The sequence below is a fragment of the Echinops telfairi genome, unplaced genomic scaffold, assembly GCF_000313985.2.
Source record: "Echinops telfairi isolate 266 unplaced genomic scaffold, ASM31398v2 ScPeMD7_2291;HRSCAF=2852, whole genome shotgun sequence".
Taxonomy (NCBI): domain Eukaryota; kingdom Metazoa; phylum Chordata; class Mammalia; order Afrosoricida; family Tenrecidae; genus Echinops; species Echinops telfairi.
Window position 1 is genome coordinate 35890235 of NW_022106189.1, and position 17924 is coordinate 35908158.

Consider the following 17924-nt stretch of genomic DNA (forward strand, 5'->3'; position numbering starts at 1 on the left):
TTCCAATTTAATAGAAGAAAGTATTCTTGTGTTGAGGGAGTACTTGAGTGGAGGGAGGGCACTCCATCTTGAGAGACTGTTGTTCCTGGTTCTGGATGCCCCATAGCTCCTGTGCTCAGCCAGAAGCTCCTGGTGGTTGCTGGTAGTGGGGGCTGTCGTACTTTCCCTGGTACAAAAAAAATCTCATGCATCGTTGAGGTACCCAATGAGTACCTAGCCAGAACTGTGGCCCGTGGCCACACCTGGATGCAGGTGAGGATGGCACGTTGGCAGCCAATCAGAGTGTTGTTAGTAAGGAGCCCTTGGAGAGTGGATGTTGGGTGGTAACTAGCAGTGCCTGGCTCCCCCTGCCCCATCAGCCTTCCAGTTGAACTAATGCTGCTAGTGTGAAGCCCAAGCCAAGAAGGGATCTGAGTGCAGAGTTGCCCCCTGGCTTCTCTGAAATAGACAGGGCTGCTGGCCTGCTCTCAGGCCTTTGGAGGATGGAGCCCCTGGACACAGAGCATCCCGAGCGCCCGCTGCCTCCCTCCTTTTCCGGAGATCTTCATGCCCTTTCTTCCACTCCCCCTAATCACACCACCCCCTCCCCACAGATCAGCCACGGCCCCACGTTCACCTGCAGCATCGTAGGGTACTCCGTGAGCCCCGCCATGCACTTCTCCTTCACCAGCTACAACTTTGGGACCTGCTTCATCTACCAGGCAGGGATGCCCCCCTACAAGCAGGTGCTGTCTATCACCAACAAGGAGGAAATGTCCATGAGGTAAGTAGGCTCCAGGTGAGCCCACAGCTGCTGGGGTGTCCTGCCAAGACCAGAGGAGGAGGATTGTGGGAAATAAGGGGGCATCTGTCTGAAGCCCCCCTTTCCCAAGGGTAATGGTCTGTGGCTGTGCTGCTAAAAAAAAATCCTCTTGCCTGAAGTAGCAAGGGCAATGCCCAATGGCTTCCACATACTTCCCTTCTGCGGAGACTTCTCAGGAGAGTGACCACGGAGTCCTCGGCAGATCCATCGTGAGCCCCAGCCTTTGATACAGACTCACCTGTCGGCACCTTCCCCGGAGGGAACGTCCCAGGACAGGTGTCAAGGCCTCATTCCAGACCTGACTGCCCAGAGACCTGAGTCCACTCTGAGCCCTCTCGATCTGTATCCCCACCATCCAACCTGGTTGCTGCGGCTACATGTCCACGCCAGGGAAGCACTTTAAGTGTGGCAACTGAAGAGCTGGCTTAGGTTTTATGTTTTTTGTTTTAATTAATTAAACTTTAATTAGCCATGTGTCTCCTAGGTGCAAATCCCAGCTCTTCCCTAGTTAGTGATCTTGGGAACTGGTTTTAAATTTGCCTGTGCTTCTGCCACCTTGTCTGGAGTGGGGGCTGATGAGTACCTCCGACACAGGCTAGTAAGGAACCTGGGTCATGCTGTGGATTAGGTGTGGGGCTGCTAACCGCTAATGTCAGCAGTTCAAACCCACCAGCCGTTCCTTGGGGAAAAGGTAAGGTTGTCCGTGTCTGTAAAGATTGACCGCCTCAGAAACTCTATATCGTCACTGTGAGGGGTCAGCAAAGAACAGAGAGGAAACCCTAACAAGATGGAATGGCACAGTGGCAGCAACAATGTGCTCAAACATAAACCAGTTGTGCCGAGGGCCCAGAACTCGGCAGTGTCTCATTCCATTGTACAACAGTCCGTCTGGCCACTACGAGTCAGAACCGGCTTCCGGTACCTAGCCGCACCCACATGGGCCCTAACTGACTCCATGGTAGTGGATTTGGTTTGACCCAAACTCTGATGAGGGTTCAATTAGTTCATCTCCAGGGACACCACAGCAGCAGCCCTTCATTGTTAACTACTATTGTCGTCGTCGTCGTCGTCGTCGTTATTTTGCACTCATACACTCTCAACTACTTATACTCTTGCATGGTTTCATTTCATCTAAGTCTTGGTTTCAGGCATTGGGTTCTACTCAGTGGCCTCGCTGGCCTCCTTCTCTAGAAACCGACAGCAGCTAGAAAGGTTGCAATGGAGAGGTCTCGATGTCTCTCTGTCCACAGATAGAGAGGGGTGGACATGATCCCTTCTGGTTGAGTGAGGAACTCTGGGGGGGGGGTAGTGGGCGACGGCATTGGGCTGCTAACCACAAGTCAAGCAGTTCAAACACACCAGCTGTGCCGCTGGAGGAAAATGAGGCTTTCTGCTCCCCTGAAGATCTACAACCTCAGAAGCCGCGGGAGCAGCTCTTGTCTGCCCTAGAGGTATGCTGAGTCACCGTCCACTGAGTGGCAGGAGGTTTTGAGTTTTTTCAAGTTGATAATGTGTCATTTTAACAACCATACCAAACTCCCTGCCATCAAGTGGACGCCGACTCATAGCGACCCTATAAGACAGGGTGGAACACCCCTGTGGGTTTCCAAGACTGTAACTGTTTACGGGCGTCGAAAGCCCCGTCTTTCTCCCACAGAGCGGCTGGTAGTTTCGAACTGCCAACCTTACGGCTCAGCCGAACACCAGTAACCACTATGCCACCAGCGCCCCTATAGCTAGAGCAAGAGCACTTTTATGGAACGTTGTTGAGTGACTGCTTTGTTCACTGCACTTGATTTAATCCTCAAAGCCACCCCGATTGGGTAGCTCCCGTTTTAAAGATGAGACGACAGAGACGGAAATGAGCGGTCATTTGCCCAGGGTCGTAGAGCCCGTGCACATGCCCCTTTGCCGTGCTCTGCTCCCCGATGGCTTCTGGAGGCACCTTCTCCTATGAGACACCGACCCACAGCTGCACGATCAAGAAAGGGGTCTGTCCAGTGAAAGCGCACAGGGCTAAGGCTCGTGAGACTTCACTTTGACACCCAGTCTTCCAGGAGCTTGGGGTGTGCGTGGATGGCTCATTGCTGAGGCCCCTTCTAGCTCTCACATCCTGCGGCTGCAGCAGACAGTCCCCAGTCCTGGCAGAGAGGCAAGGGGCAGGGGCCAGCTCCTCAGCACTCATGCTCCCCCCCGCCTCTGGGTTTTCCGCAGCATAGACTGTCTGTACACCAACACTGCCCACCTCGAGGTGAACTTCCGCGCTGAGGTGATAAAGCCAGGGAAGACGCTGATGGTCCCCATCACCTTCTACCCCCGAGAAAGTATCAGCTATCGAGAGTTCATCCCCTTTGAAATAAACGGGTTGTCTCAACAGACCATTGAAATTAAAGGGAAAGGCACAGAAATGAAGGTAAGGGACCGGGAGGGACATCCCTGGGCTCGGCATGCTCCTTCCCGCCCTTCCCGCCACCCTTCTCCCTCTGCAGGTCCACTCCCAGGTGGCTCTCCCGGAGCCTAGCCAGGCCCACGGGGAGTCAAGTAAGTTTCCGGTGAGCCAGAGACTGTATCTCAGGCCAGACGTCACAGGCGCTGGGCAAAGATTCTTGTCACAGAGGAAGCTGAGGCCACCCCATGCCACTTCCCGAGAGCAGCCTGGACTCCCACATTAGGACATCCTTTGTGTTAAGCAAGTTTGAGATTTAGGACAGCTTTTCTTGACACGCCACGGAGTCACGTTTCCCACTGCACAACAACCGCCAGGCTCGTGTTTGATTTGGGTTGTTCTTCTCTCCAGGAATCCCCTGGTAAAGAGGGACTGGCGGGCCAGTCCCAGAGTCTGGGAAACACACGGAAGGCATCCTTGCTGGCGAGGGTGCCCGCATCTGAATGGAAGGGCTAGGGATCTGGAGAGCACGGAAAACCTTCCAGGACACTCCAGAATGAATCGAGCAATTCAAGAGCCAAGAAAAGAAAAATGGGAGAGGGCATTCTTGCAGCCTTCTTCCTTCTCAAAGCACAGGAGCGTGTTGGAGATGGTAGAGTAACAGGGGTGTCTGGATCCAGGGCAGAGACCAGCTCTTTCCTGGTAGCCTTCATTCATTCCTTCCTTCATTCGGCACTCACTGGGTGTTGGGTACTGTGGGGAGACCGAGTGTGGGCTTACGTGTGTGCTCCCCCGCTCACAGGCTGGTGGGAGAGCCGCTCTGGGTTTTCTCAGACCAAATGGAACCCTGTGGATTGGCGTTCAAGTTAAACACAGTTGGTGGGGAGAGGTCCAGTTCAGTGACCTGTGGGGCCCTCTCCTTGGGGGTCAGTCCCACCCTGATCTTGTTCTGATCCAGGCCAACATTTAAGTCGGTGCCTTCAACATGTGTATGTCGTTCTCCTCCCACCTCCTGCCCCCATTCTAGTCCAAATCAGTCCTGGCTCAGTCATCGCCTCACGGCCGTGTCCTCTCCATTCTCCACAGAGGAACAAGCCAGCACACGCTCACAAAATACACATTTGATTGGGTCCCTCGGCTTCCCTGGCTTCCCATTGCCCCCAGAATAAAGCCCGGCCCCCTCACCCTCAGTGGCCTGCAAGACCTTCTGAGACCTGGCCTCCTTCCACCTCACCAAACCTCATCTTCTCTCATTTCCTCCTGGTAGCCACTCCCTCCAGCTTAGGGTCTTGTCCCCCACCTCAGTCACCCTGACTCTTAAAGTGGCTCGCTCCTACCTTTCCTTTGGCAACTCATGTAAAGTTGGCTTCTTCAGGGAGGTCTGCTCTGAAGACCTCTGCAGGGTGCTGTCAAGGGACCCAGGGCTCTTCCTTCACAGCATGGAGCCCAGTTGGACTGATTTCGTTGTGTGACAAGTTATCCAGTGGATATTTTATGTATAGGAATGTCTGTTGAGTGAGTGACTGCCCATCCTCCAGGAAAAGGGCAGACAGGCCTGGCAGACGCCTTCCAGAGACGCAGCAGTGGGAAACCCCGTAGAGCGCAGTTCTACTCTGACCCACGCAGGCCCCCAGGAGTCGCTGTGGGCACTGGGATGAAACAGGCTGGCACTGGAAGAGGTGGCGCCTCCCTTGCTCACCAGGGTAGACACATCATACCTTCTGTTTCTTTTTCTTATGAACGACTGAATCCTTCTTTCCTGCTCTTTTTCTGCCCCACAGATTTTAGTCCTGGATCCAGCCAATAGGATTGTGAAGTTAGGAGCTGTTTTGCCTGGGCAGGTCATGAAAAAGACAGTTTCCATCATGAACAACAGCCATGCCCAGCTGACATTTAACCTGTCAGCCCTGTACTTGGCTCCAGAACTCCAGGAACCCAAGGTCAGTACCCCTCCTGCTTCCCTGGGATAGGATGGCAGGACAAGCCATCCCAGGGCACCAGAAGTGGCCAGATCATTCTAAGAGCTTTCCACCAGCTGCCGTGTCACCACCACAACAGACAGGATTCTTACTTTGTATCTAAGGAACCCGAGGCTAAGAGAGAGTGTCTGCTTCTAAATGGTAGCAAAAGGAAGTCGAAGGAGACCTTGATTGGGTGGGATTCAGTAGACCTGATATGCGCACAGTAGCAAGTTGAAAAAATACAGAAAATCATCAATATAGATAAAATCTGCCCTTAGTCACATACCCAGAATAACCACCATTACATTTGGGGCCTACCTTACCAATATATATTTTTAATCATTTTATTGGGGCTCATACAACTTTTATCACAATCGATACATCCATCCATTGTGTCAAGCACATTTGTACATTTGTTGCCATCATCATTCTCAATACATTTGCTTTCTACTTGAGCCCTTGGTATCAGCTGCTCATTTTTCCCCTCCCCCCTTACCCCCGTCCCTCATGAACCCTTGATAATTTATAAATTACTATTATTTTGTCATGTCTTACACTGTCTGACACCAATATTTTTCTTCGGCATTCTTTCATACAACAATAACATTTTAATGTCTGTATTGTTTTGAGCACTGCTTTTGTAATCTAACAACAGTTCCTAAACCTTCTCCAAGCCATTAAATGCCCTATTTATCACTCTATTACACAGATGGACCAGTTCTATATTTCAGGGATTTTGAGGATTTTTTTTTTTTTTTAATGTTACAAGCAGCAGTGGACTCTCCATGTATCTGAGCTTTTGTGTGTCTCCATGACTCTGCTCAAGACAAATGCCTGGAAATGGACTTGTTGGGTCAAATGGAGTGAAGGTTTTCAATCCGCATGGCCAGCCTACCCACCCCACTGTACACTCCACCATATCCAACCTGCCACGTTCCCTGGGTGGGGACACTGGCTGCAGTCCTGGCTCCCTATTGTCTATCTTAATCACCAGTGCCCGGTAGCCTTTGGACATTGGCCTGGAAGTGTTCCATTCTGGGAGCCAGGAGGCTGTGTTCACCCCTTGACCCCGTTCTCTTGCATCGATTTAATCAATATGTGCAAGTGCTGGGAATACCAAGGTGACGGTGACATAGGGACGGGCCTGGGAGACTTCATGTTCTTTTGGTGTCACTGCAACCCCCTGGCTACATAAAAGTGCCGAGTCACCGTGTCAGTCCAGAGCAGGCGTGCTCAGAGGACGGAGGGGGCAGGCAGGCCTGTGTCTCTGAGGAGGACTCTCGGAACCCTGGAAGGCCTCACAGCGGGAAGAGGCCTAATGGGGTTGGCAGGATGGAGCGACTTCTCCCAGGCAGACAGGTTGGGGCATTCTTCCAGGCAAAGGTGTGTAGGCTCAGAAGGGTTTTCTGCTTTCAGAGAACTCGGCATGGTTCAGTATGGCAGGGGCACTGTGGACCATCTGGGGACTTAAGGATATAGAAGAATTGGCTTTGAGAGGCCAACCAAAGCAGAGACCTAGGGGGCACCTCACCTCACCTCAGGGTCCACCTTGCCCACTGGGGCATCAAGAGAAGGAGAGCATTCTTGTCATTGTCCTTTCCCGGTGATGCCAAAGGAAAATGTTCAGCTCCGGCAGGCCAGGGACCCTGGCAGTTTGGCCTCACCCATGCTGCCTTGTTAGTAGTCAGATTAAAGCTGCCAGAGTGGCCTGCCCTGGCACTGTCACCCCAAGACCAGCTTCCAGCATCATTATGTTGGAGACTTCTCTAAGATCACTCTCCCAATTTGGCCACGTAGCTCATTATTTCACTCCCTGCTTCCATCGTCCACTTGATTGTCAAAAAAGCTAAATGCTTAGAAGAACACCAAAAAGTAATGCCTCCAAATATATTTCTTGTGAATAAGTATGCTTTTAATCAGGAAAGCGCTCTGAAGAGAAGGTGGTGAAAGCAGGTTCTACTCCTGTGGGTCATTCTCGTGTTTATTTCTTGGGAAGTATCAGGGCGCAAGCAGGATTTCAGAGCCCATCTTTACAGCAACCGAATTACCAAGGACACACCACACATCACAAAACACAGCCGCTAGTCAGGCCCTCGAGTTCCTGCTTCTGCACTAGATCATCTTCCAAAAGAACTCAGTGCTTGAGGCCAGAGGTCTCTACTGAGCCGCCTAAAGGCAACTGTGAGGAACTAGTGCCTTCAAGGTGCAAGTGGACAGCGAGGGGCCAGGTCCTTGGGGTGGGGGTGGGTCCACCCGGTTCTATGAACCCAGAAATTTGGATTTCAAGAGAATCAAGATGATGTTGTCCCGATGTAGACCACTCTGTGCTCTGAGCCAAAGAGGCCAAGGATAAAGAAAGTGCTGGCCCCTGTTCCGTTCCCTTTGATTGGATCTTTACTGGGGACTAAGGAGACATAAGTGGCCAGTGAAACCCAAGCCGTGGTTCACAAACGTTAGAGTTCACCAGTCACCCAGGGCCCTTTGGAAAAGACAGGCTCCCAGCTCTCTGATGGAACTTCTGATTCCGTTGGCCTGGGGCAGAGGCCGGCAAGCTGTACCCTTACGGCTGCAGGGGTGTCTGCTGCAGGTAGCCCAGGGACCGAGTTATCAGACGAACCCAAGCACCGAGTGCTTCTTATTCCCAATTACTCTTTCTTAAGGGAGTCGGAAGAAAAGGCTGAAAATCCCTCCCACTGTGAGAATAAGGGACAGCCAGCTGCCCAAGATTCTCGGGCTAGAAAAGGAGGAGGAGAGGGGACTAGCATTTCCCGGTGCCTGTTATCTCCCACCCTGTCAAGCGTGATCCCATCTTCACCGTAGAACAAGTCGGTGACACCATCCCTAGTGTGCAGGGGAGGAAACGGAGGCTTGTAAAGCCTCAGGGCCCTTCCAGACGATGGCACCCCTAGGATGAGAGCAGGCAGGGATGGGACCCCGAGGCCGAGCCAGCCCAGCGGCTGGACATCCGGTCAATGTGGCCCCAGTCTAGCTGTCTGTGGTTCTGTGTAGGTGATCACCTTGACGCCCTTCAACAACATCAGCCTGAAGCCCAAAGAGATCATGAAGGTGGAAGTGATCTTTGCCCCGAAGAAGCGCATCCCCCTCTTCTCCGAGGAGGTGTTCATGGAATGCATGGGGCTCCTGCGCCCCCTCTTCCTGCTCAACGGCTGCTGCCAGGCCCTGGAGATCTCCCTGGACCAGGACCTCCTCCCCTTCGGGGCCGTCGTGTTTCAGACACAAGCCACCCGGCGTATCCTCATGCTGAACACGGGCGACGTGGGCGCCAGGTAGGAGCCAGGGGCCCGCCCCAGGCTGGAGCAGAGACATCTGTCCCTGGACTCCACCTGGATGGACTAGACCTGCAGCCTTCTTCCCTGTCTCCTCCTTCCATATTGGCAACCCCACTCCTCTCATGTGACAGTGGTGGCTTGGTCAGGGTGGCTGCTATTTCCATGGTTACTAAGAACTAATGAGAGAGAGCGCGCATTATGCTTAGTGTGCCCAGGCTATGCCAGGTGCTGTCCTAAGAAGGCCTTGGCATGGCTCACTCACTTGACCCCAGAAATGGTTCTAAGAGGCTGAAGCTAACACTGGTCTATTTCATACACACGGTGCCAAGATGAGGCATTCCGGTAGCATTTACTGTGTGCAGGTGCAATGCTAGTATTTCTACAGGTAGCGTCTCATCTAGTTGTCATAGAGTCCTCTGGGAGACATATGCGAGGGGTTCCTGAAAGTCCCTGGAAAACTTCTTTGTTCTTTCAGTTTGCTTTTCCACAAACTTTGGAAGTCCCTTTTAGTATATGTGCTGCCGAAGCAAGCATGAAGCCTCTTGTACTAAATCATTCCCATTTCCAAGGGGAGGTTGAGGCTCCCAAGAGATCAGGTGACATTTGCCCAAGGTAACGTTATCAGAAAGTAGAAAAGATACAGGCCTGGGGCCCAGGTAGATCCACACAGCTCACCTTCCCAGGTTCCTCCCTTGTGCTGGACAGGTGCCTGCCCCCATTATTGCTTGGGCATGCTGACATGGCCCCTCAGGCTGTGCCCCCCACACCTGCAGGGGCCACAGAACTGGCAGGGGTGGGTGTCACTGTGACAGCCCTGGTACTAAAAGCACTGGCCTCACTGACCACCTCTGTCTCCTGCTGCACCAAGCACCAGACCCCAGAAGGGGAGGACAGGACCGGTACACAGTACAGATGGGACTATCGGTGGAGGAGACATCCTTAGCCCCTCAGATCTACCCTCATAGGCAGTGCAGGGCGTGGCAACCACAGTCTCCTTGGCCGTGTGGCTCAGGGTGCACCAGGGATTGTGTTTGCATGCTCATGTGTATGTTCCCACACATGTGACTTACGGGGCTTCCGCATTCAGGGTGACAGGTAACATGCAGCCACGTCTCAGCCATGGCATAGCTCTGAGAGGGAGCTGGATCAACTGACACAGGAACTTCTCTTGTCCCGTGTCCCCCACCCACCTTTGCTTGGCCTGGCTTGTACCTGCAGTGTACCTTGCTTGTACCTGCAGTGTACCTGCAGTGTCTTCTTCCTGTAAGGTTCCTGGGGAGCTCTCCAGGAGGGAAGATCTCCTTCCCTGCAGGATGGAGGTCACCCTCAGAGAGTGGCAAACCGCCCGCCATGTCTTCTCTTGAAAAAGGTTTAAGTGGGACGCCAGAAAACTAGAGCCTCATTTCTCCATCACCCCAGAAGAAGGTTATATCACGGCCGGATCGGAAGTGTCTTTTGAAGTGAACTACCACCCCACGGAGATGGGGAAGGAGAGTGTCTATAAGAACATCCCCTGTTTCATCCAGGGGAGCAATCCCCTGAGCCTCACCCTGTCCGGAGTCTGCGTGGGACTACCTGCTGTCAAAGAGGTTAGTTAAGAAGTGCTGTCTCGAGGCTGCACTGGTCGGTGGCCAGAACCCAGCCAGACACTATCTAGACCGTCCTCAGTGCTCAGATCACATATTCAGGCTGCCCCTTCCTACCACGGGGCCTTTGTACACACTGCCCCAGTGCTGAGACGGTCTTTCTCCCTCTCCCTCAGGCCCATTCCTGTTCGCCAGGAAGCCAGCACTAACTTCCTGGCTAGATCACATCCCCTGTTACAAAGTCTGTGAACAAGGAGTTAACAGCTTTCTCGTCTCAGAGGGGTGGGGGGGAGATGGCATTGCTTTTTTAACCCTCCCGGTTAGACATGTTCCTAGAGACCTGACAGTGGCTGTAGGCTGTGTGACCTGTCAACATTGTTTAAGGTGGCAACCTCCTTTAAGGTAAACCTGACACCTGATCTCCCTGGCTCTAATTTTGTTATTTCAAAAACTTGGCATAGATGGAACTACACAAATGTACTCTAAACATGTTGGAAGGGGCCTCTGTTAGGTCGTTTGCTTTTATTTCTCTAAAAGTGGAATGGTTAGGTTGGGTTATGTAGCAGGTGGATGTTTATGTTTTTAAGAAACTATTAAACCATCTACCAAATTTGTGGTTTCATTTTACAGTCCCACCAGCAATCTCTGAGTTTTCCAGTTGCCCCACATCCTCACCAACACTTAGTATGATCAAGTTTTAAATTGTCACCCATTCTAATGTGAAGTCAAAGGTGTGTAGCAGTGCCTCACAACAGTTTTAATTTATATTTCCCGAGTGACACATGATGTTGAGCATCTTTTCAGATATTTATTAACCATCAACATATCTCCTTGGCCGAAGTATCTGTTAAAGTTGAACAAAAGTGTTTTTACTTGAACATCTCCAGTCTAATTGAGTTCACTTCTGTACGTGCAAAGTATGAATCAAAATGTGTTGTTACATATGCATATCCAATTATTCCAAAACCACTTCTTGAAAATGCTGCTCTTTCTCCACTGAATTGTCTCTGCACCTTTGGAAACAATCAACTGTTATGCGGGTCTGCTTTGTCCATCTGACTGTCTTTATGGCAACAGCAGGCTCTGCGTACTGCTGACCCCAGCGGTCAGTTCTGACGCCCATCTCACTTGGACTGACTCGGCACCATGCTTCAGTCCTGCCTCACTGGCTCCCAGGGCATCTCCCTCTCCTAGTTTTCCTCCTACCTCACTGGCTGCTCTTGCTTCTCTCCTTCCGGTTTTTGGTAAAGTTGGACCACACCAGCCAGGAGTTAGTCCTGAGATCCTTTCTTTTTTTCCCCCTAAAGACACTCACGTCCTGATGAGAGCATCTAGTTTCCTGACCTTAAAAAAATATTGTAAATATATTGCTAGACTGACAGCTCTGAAGTCCCCCTCTTCACCTTGGACTGTCCTTTAAACTCCAGATGAGTAAGTCCCACTGCCTGCCCGAGGTCTCCAGTTGGCGCCCGATTGGCCTCTCACATTTAACTTGAGTTCCAGGTCCCTCCCTAAATCGGCACCCCGCCGCATTAAAGGACAATTCCTTTCTTGCAGTTGCTCAAGCTAAAAATGTTGGAGCCTTTCCTCTTTCAGTTACACCCGAGCCAAACCATCATCAAATCCTACTGGCTCCTCAGAATACAACTGGAATCTCCATCCCCACTGCCCACCACCTCTATGGTTAGCGGTGCCAGTCTTGTCAGTCCATGCCAGTCCTGACACTGGCCTGTCGTGGTCTCTCTTCCTCTGTTCTCCCCTGCCTACTGCGCTCCTCGCAGGATCCTGATGGAATCATGACATGCTTTCCTCAAGACACGCCCCTACGGCATCTTGCAATAGAAGGCAAACAGGCTCCTTACCTGTCCCTGTCTCCCCCACACCACTCACACCTGCCACACTGGCTTCTTGCCACTGGTCCAAGGTCAGGACCTTGACTTGTGATGGCTGTATCCTCTGGCTGGGACCATCTTCCTTCCGCCAGCTATCTCAAGACTTCTTCCTTTGTGGCCTTTCATCAAATATGACTTACCTGCGAGCTATCACCCAATTTTAAGCTGCATGCTCGTTCCTCACACTCCCTAGAACCCTGCCTTGCTTTATTTCCCCCTTACAGTGTGGATTCCTATCCTCAATGCTCTGTGTCCTAGGCACCTGTCTACTGTCTGTGTCGCCACAAGCTCTTTGAGATAGCTGTACTTAGGACTTTGTTCACTGCTGTCTGTCCACCACTGAGAGCAGTGCTGGCACATAGACAGTGCCCAGGGGATAGGTACAGAGAAAGGAAGTGACCGGGTGGGGCTCCTGATGGGAGGCATTGCCAGCACCCGTCCTCTCTCAGCAGTCCCTCCCCGCAGGCAGCCCAGGGAGCAGGGCCCAGAGGGTGAGGCTCCTGCTTTCTTCCAGGTGGTGAACTTCACCTGCCAGGTGCGCTCCAAGCACACGCAGACCATCCTGCTGTCCAACCGCACCAACCAGACCTGGAATCTGCACCCCATCTTTGAGGGGGAGCACTGGGAGGGGCCCGAGTTCATCACCTTGGAGGCCCATCAGCAGAACAAGCCCTATGAGATCACCTACAGGCCGCGCACGATGAATGTGGAAAATCGCAAGCATCAGGTAGGCTGACCCCACCCCACCCCACCTCCACCGGCCCCCTGGCATCCCTGAAGGGCAGGACCTGTGTGAGAGCGGTCAGAAGGCGGAGCTTGAGCCCAGAGCATGTTCGAATCCAAGGGGGCAGGGGGAGCCTGCAGCTCACCATGGCGCCATGGGGAAGCGCACAGAATAACTGTCCAGTTTGAAGCGGCCCTGGCCATCCCACGTCTTCATCCAGGGGCTGCTCTGTTCTGAAATGAGTCCCACACAGCATGGGGGGAGAAACTGTTAGCTGTGTTGTCCGTCCCACATTGTGGAGATGGTCCTCGTGACCCCAGAAGAAAGGCAGCCCGCAGGCCAGCATACCCCGCCCCCTTGCTCCATCGTTCTGTACCTGCAGTGTTTCGTCCATATTCCAAGGCGTTCTACAGTAACTAAACACATGCAGGGATTTTTTGCCTTCGGGAAGGTGTTTCCTCGTCGAGTTCCCTAACGTGGGATTCCGGGTCCAAATACACAGTTTTCTGAGCTCGACGTCATCTTGCCAGGTCACTCTCCCAAAGTGACATGTTCGCTTGCAGAGTCTCTACAACCCTGGGATCCAATAAAGGGCATCCCGTTTCTTCTTCCCCTTAGGGGACCCTCTTCTTCCCCCTCCCGGACGGGACTGGCTGGCTATATGCTCTGCATGGGATGGCTGAGCTCCCCAAAGCTGTGGCCAATATCTACCGTGAAGTGCCATGTAAGACACCCTACACCGAGCTCCTGCCCATCACCAACTGGCTGAACAAGCCGCAGAGGTGAGCGAGCAAGGGAAAGGATGGAGGCAGGGGACAGGAAGTGGAGGGAGGGCCTCCACTGTCTAGCCTGGCCCCTCCCCTGGTCTCTCCAGAGAGTCTCCTATTCCTACATGGCGACTGTGAACTCCCAGGAACAAGGCCTGGCATTTAAAAAAAAAAATGTGTGCTTTGTCGTTCACTGTTATTACTGTCGTTGTCATAGATAACGGCCACTGCCCTTGTTATTTTTTTAGTGTTCTGCCCTATCATCTCAGCCACTGGCCAGAGAAGGCCAGAGAAGACTGTCCCTGGGGGCTTGTCCTTGAATCTAAGGTCTGGAGGAGCCTAAGGCCAACCAGCCCGGTCCTTCCCCTTGGAGAGGAGGAGCCAAGGCTGGGAGCAGAGGTGCTGCACACGCCCTGCTTTACCTAGATGATGAAGACCCAGGCTTGAGTTTGAATCCCAGTTCTGCCAGCTACTGGCCAGCCGCCTGAGCACGTTATCTCACTTCCCTCGGCCTCTGTTTCCTTATCATTAAAATGGGGACAGTAGGGATAGGTGCCTCACTACAAGAACTAAATGCCGGCAACACACACACACAGCCCCCAGTCGTTGGTCCAGAAGTGAGCCCTGGTGCACAGACTCCCACAAAAGGAAGGCTAGAGGGCCAACAGTCTCACCTTCTCTCCTCGCTCCGTGTGCTCCGTGTTGCCCAGATTCCGGGTCATTGTGGAAATGACGAAACCAGAGAAGGCAGACCTAAGCATCACCCTAAAGGGCCTCGATTACATTGATGTGCTGTCTGCCTCAAAGAAGGACTATAAGCTGAACTTCTATTCCTACAAGGAGGGCCTATACGCTGCCAAGGTATGGCTTGTCAGAGACGCTGCATCCCTTGGAGTCCAGGGGGGCCCACCCTGAGGCAGCACCCTGGTCTGAGGGAGCCAAGATGTCCTCCCTGGACCAGCTTATGCAGGGTGACTTCAGACACCTCGTCCTATGGGGCTGACCAGTCAGACTGACGTGGCCCTACACTCCTGGCCATGGTATGCAGGGCACCCATCACATAAGCCCAGGGCCAGCCTTCAAGGCTGCAGAATCATAGAAACTCATGGGCGTTGGCGTCCTGGAGGACCAGAGAGGACACAGCAATTGTGCTCTGGTCACCTGGGACAACCAAGAGGAAGGTGAGTCAGGAACAGGAGAAGGAAATGGGGTGACTACTTTCCTCCAACATCAACTGCTTCCTTTGCCACAAGGCCAAAAGCGGGTGGTGCCTGTCCCCTCCCTCCCCTGGTAGACCCTGGGACAGGCCGCTCACATCAGGTCCGCTTTCCCAGGCAGGCACACCGGGAGAAATAGCCGACTCGCAGCGGCCCTGTGAGACCAGGGTAGAACTGCCCTGTGTCGGAGATGTTTTTTACAATGTTCCTGGGAAGAAACATGGAATCTTTTGGGGGGGGGGGATAATTTTTTTATGATGGCATTTTCCCACGAACTTTTTGAAGCCCCCTCACACTCCTAAGGAGAAAAGGAAGGTAATTATTATATTCATGAACCAAGAACAGGGCACTTTAAAAACAAATCCCTGAGAGACCCTGGAAATGAAACCTGGAATGTTTGGACTAGAAAGTCCCACGGAGGCTGAGCAGTGTTGGGGCGTCTGCTGAGCAGTGTTGGGGCGTCTGGGAAGAGCGCTCCCGAGAGTTAGGGGATGCAGCTGAGTGGGATCCCCAGATTTCCGGCCCCGTGAGAACAAAGATATGTCTGGAATGGAAGGACATAAAGATGCGGAGCCCTTGTACACTGCTTCTGTGACAGTAAAGTGGGGCGGTCACTGTGGACCACTGTCGGGGGTGGGGGGCACCACAGGTGTTCTCTGAACAGACATGTATCGATCAGGGGACCTGGCCCACACTCAGCTCATCCCTCCGCCCCCTCCCCGTCTCCCCGCACATCCAGGTGATCTTCCGGAACGAGACCACCAACGAGTTCCTCTTCTACACAGTGAGCTTCCGGGTCATCCCCTCCGGGGCCATCAAGGCCATCGAGATGACCAGCACGGTCCGGCAGAGCACGTCGGCCACCATCAAGCTGGAGAACCCGCTGCCCTACTCGGTGACCTTCTCCACCGAATGCAGGATTACCGAGATCAGCCTGCCCTCCCAGTTTGCAGTGCCAGCCAACTCCGAGGTACAGACCGGGGCAGGGGCTCCTCCCCAGAGCACCCCTGGGCCCACGGGCACATCTTCTCAGGTTGGACCAGCCCTAGTGGCGGTCAGGAAGGCGGGGGAGCATCACACCCACGCCCTCTCCTTCCTTGGCTCACAAAGTCCTCACGTGACCCTGGAGGGAGCGGGGCGTGGGGCGGGCAGGGCCTCTCAGTTCCAGTCCTGGCTTCTGCGTCTGTCCATTCACTCGACATCTTCACATTGCCCAAGCACCCTTTGCGACTAACCATCTGCAAATCTGAGGAGTCCTCTTGTACTCCCTAGTCCTTAAGACGAAGGACAGGTTATGAAAAGGCACTGCCTGCACATGGTGAAAAGGAAAAAATTAAGTGTACAGAAGCATAGGAAACGGGAAGTGAAAATGTCCCGCAATCCTATCCCTCTGCCCTGAGATAACAGCGAAACAGTCTGACATCTCCCCGCGCAGTCTCCTCTCTGTCCATGCATCGACGGATGTCGTCGTCTTCTCCTGACCTCCTTTCTTCCACTTAGAGTATCCCTCACACATTCGTTTCAGAGCTCCGAGCTCCACCTCATCCTGTGAGTGACAACACGACCCCCTGCTGAAGTGGGTCAACCCCGGTGTCCTTGACCGACCTCCCCCTCCTGGGCCTGCGGAGTGTTTTAAAAGCAGCGCTCTTGGGTTTGGTCTGACTCTGCCTTGGGTGACAGTAGGGGAAGGACAACGCCTACCTCAGATGAAGGCAGAGACCGGGAAGTTTGTCTGGGATGAGCAGCCCTCCTGCCCACAGCACCCCACACCCATCACCAGAAGAAGGCTGCTCAGGAGAGAAGCTCACAGAGCTATTCTTAGATTCAGAAAGTTCCAGATACAGCAGCACCCGGGCCCGAGCCCACCCAAGGGTTGTAGAGAAGAGAAGCTGGGCTGATTGGGCAGAGGGTCCCTGGGCATGGGTTGGCGAAGTACCAGGTCTGCCAGCCCACCTGCTAGGAGGCCATGTGCAGGAGGCTGGTTGGCCAGGGGTGGGCCAGACCCTCAGCATCACAGGGGCTGTGCCTTCTCTTCCAGGGCATGTTCTCGTTTGAGTTCCAGCCACTAAAAGCGGGGGAAACCTTCGGGAAGCTTTCTTTGCACAACAGCGAATTGGGTTACTACCTGTATGAGCTCAACTTGAAGGCCATTCCCGCCCTGCCTGAAAAGCCCGTCCACTTCCAGACCGTGATTGGCAACAACCAGAGCGTCTTTGCCAAGTTCACCAATTATACCCGGCAGAAGACGGAATACCTGTGCAGGGTGAGCAGCCCCTGCCCTACCCTCTGCCCTCTGCCCTGCCCTGGCCAGAAGTCCTGGTCCCACAGTCTCAGGAGGAGGACACAGACAGTGCAAGGATCTGAAACTCTGAGAGGGTGGGTGCGTGTCACGCTGCCCGGCCCCCACCTGGGAGGGCTGACTCAAGCCTGGAGACTCCCCGCTGGAAACAAAGCCATCCAGGCCCCAGTCTCTTCCGTTACTGGCCTTCTAGCTTAACCAGTTCCGTGGGGAGATGTCTGCTTCCCATTGAGTGGCCGGGGAGCCGGTGAGGGGGCAGTGAGTGGAGGCTGTGCAAGTGAACACCCTGGACTTGAACCCCAGCTTCTTCCTCGCTCGCTCACCGGTTGGAGAATTCACCTGCCCTCTCTAGGCCAGGAGTCAAATGGCAGTGGGATTTTCTAGACCTGCCTCTGCACGGAGGGGCCCTGGTGACATAGTGGTCACATAGTCAGCTGTGATCCGCAAGGTCCACAGTTTGAAACCACCAGCTTGCTCGCCAGGAGAAAGGTGGGCCTTTCTATTCCCGTAAAGCATGGCTGTCTCAGGAACTCACAGGGGCAGTTCTACCCTGTCCTATAGAATCACTGTGAGTCGACACCAACTCAATGGCGCCAGTGCCCCCAGCCTCCAAAGATTGCTGGGGGTGCGGGGAGGGGGTGGCACAGTGCTTAATCCATATCAAACGCTCCACAGATACTAGCGGTCATACCTGTTGAAATGCAGGATTTGTTACAGAAAAGCAACTCCATGGTGCCGTGGAGCCTTTCACTTCTGCTCCCTAGCCTGCTCCCCCACCCCACCCCTGCCCCCGCCGTGCACTCAGAGCCAGAAAGTTCCATATTCCATGCGCTTGGAAGGAAATGGAACCTAATAGGAGGGAGCAACCCCCCGCCATGACTGCCTCCCCAGCATTGTCCAGCTGTGCGGCTTTGGGCCGGTCATTCAACATGTAAGCACTTCAGTGGGTTCATGGTCAAATAGGGATTAAGAAACAAACAACCAAAAATACTCACTGCCC

General features: G+C 53.4%; 1 protein-coding gene across 1 annotated transcript in view; it reads left to right on the forward strand.

Moving 5' to 3' along the window:
• HYDIN (HYDIN axonemal central pair apparatus protein) overlaps positions 1 to 17924 on the forward strand; it is a 402419-nt gene that overhangs the window by 382495 nt on the left and 2000 nt on the right. The window contains exons 76-85 of the mRNA XM_045293924.1: positions 594 to 763; positions 3017 to 3215; positions 4970 to 5128; positions 8159 to 8436; positions 9809 to 10028; positions 12432 to 12644; positions 13260 to 13423; positions 14119 to 14269; positions 15365 to 15595; positions 16664 to 16888. Coding sequence (XP_045149859.1) covers positions 594 to 763; positions 3017 to 3215; positions 4970 to 5128; positions 8159 to 8436; positions 9809 to 10028; positions 12432 to 12644; positions 13260 to 13423; positions 14119 to 14269; positions 15365 to 15595; positions 16664 to 16888 — 2010 coding nt within the window. The remainder of the gene's footprint in view (positions 1 to 593; positions 764 to 3016; positions 3216 to 4969; positions 5129 to 8158; positions 8437 to 9808; positions 10029 to 12431; positions 12645 to 13259; positions 13424 to 14118; positions 14270 to 15364; positions 15596 to 16663; positions 16889 to 17924) is intronic.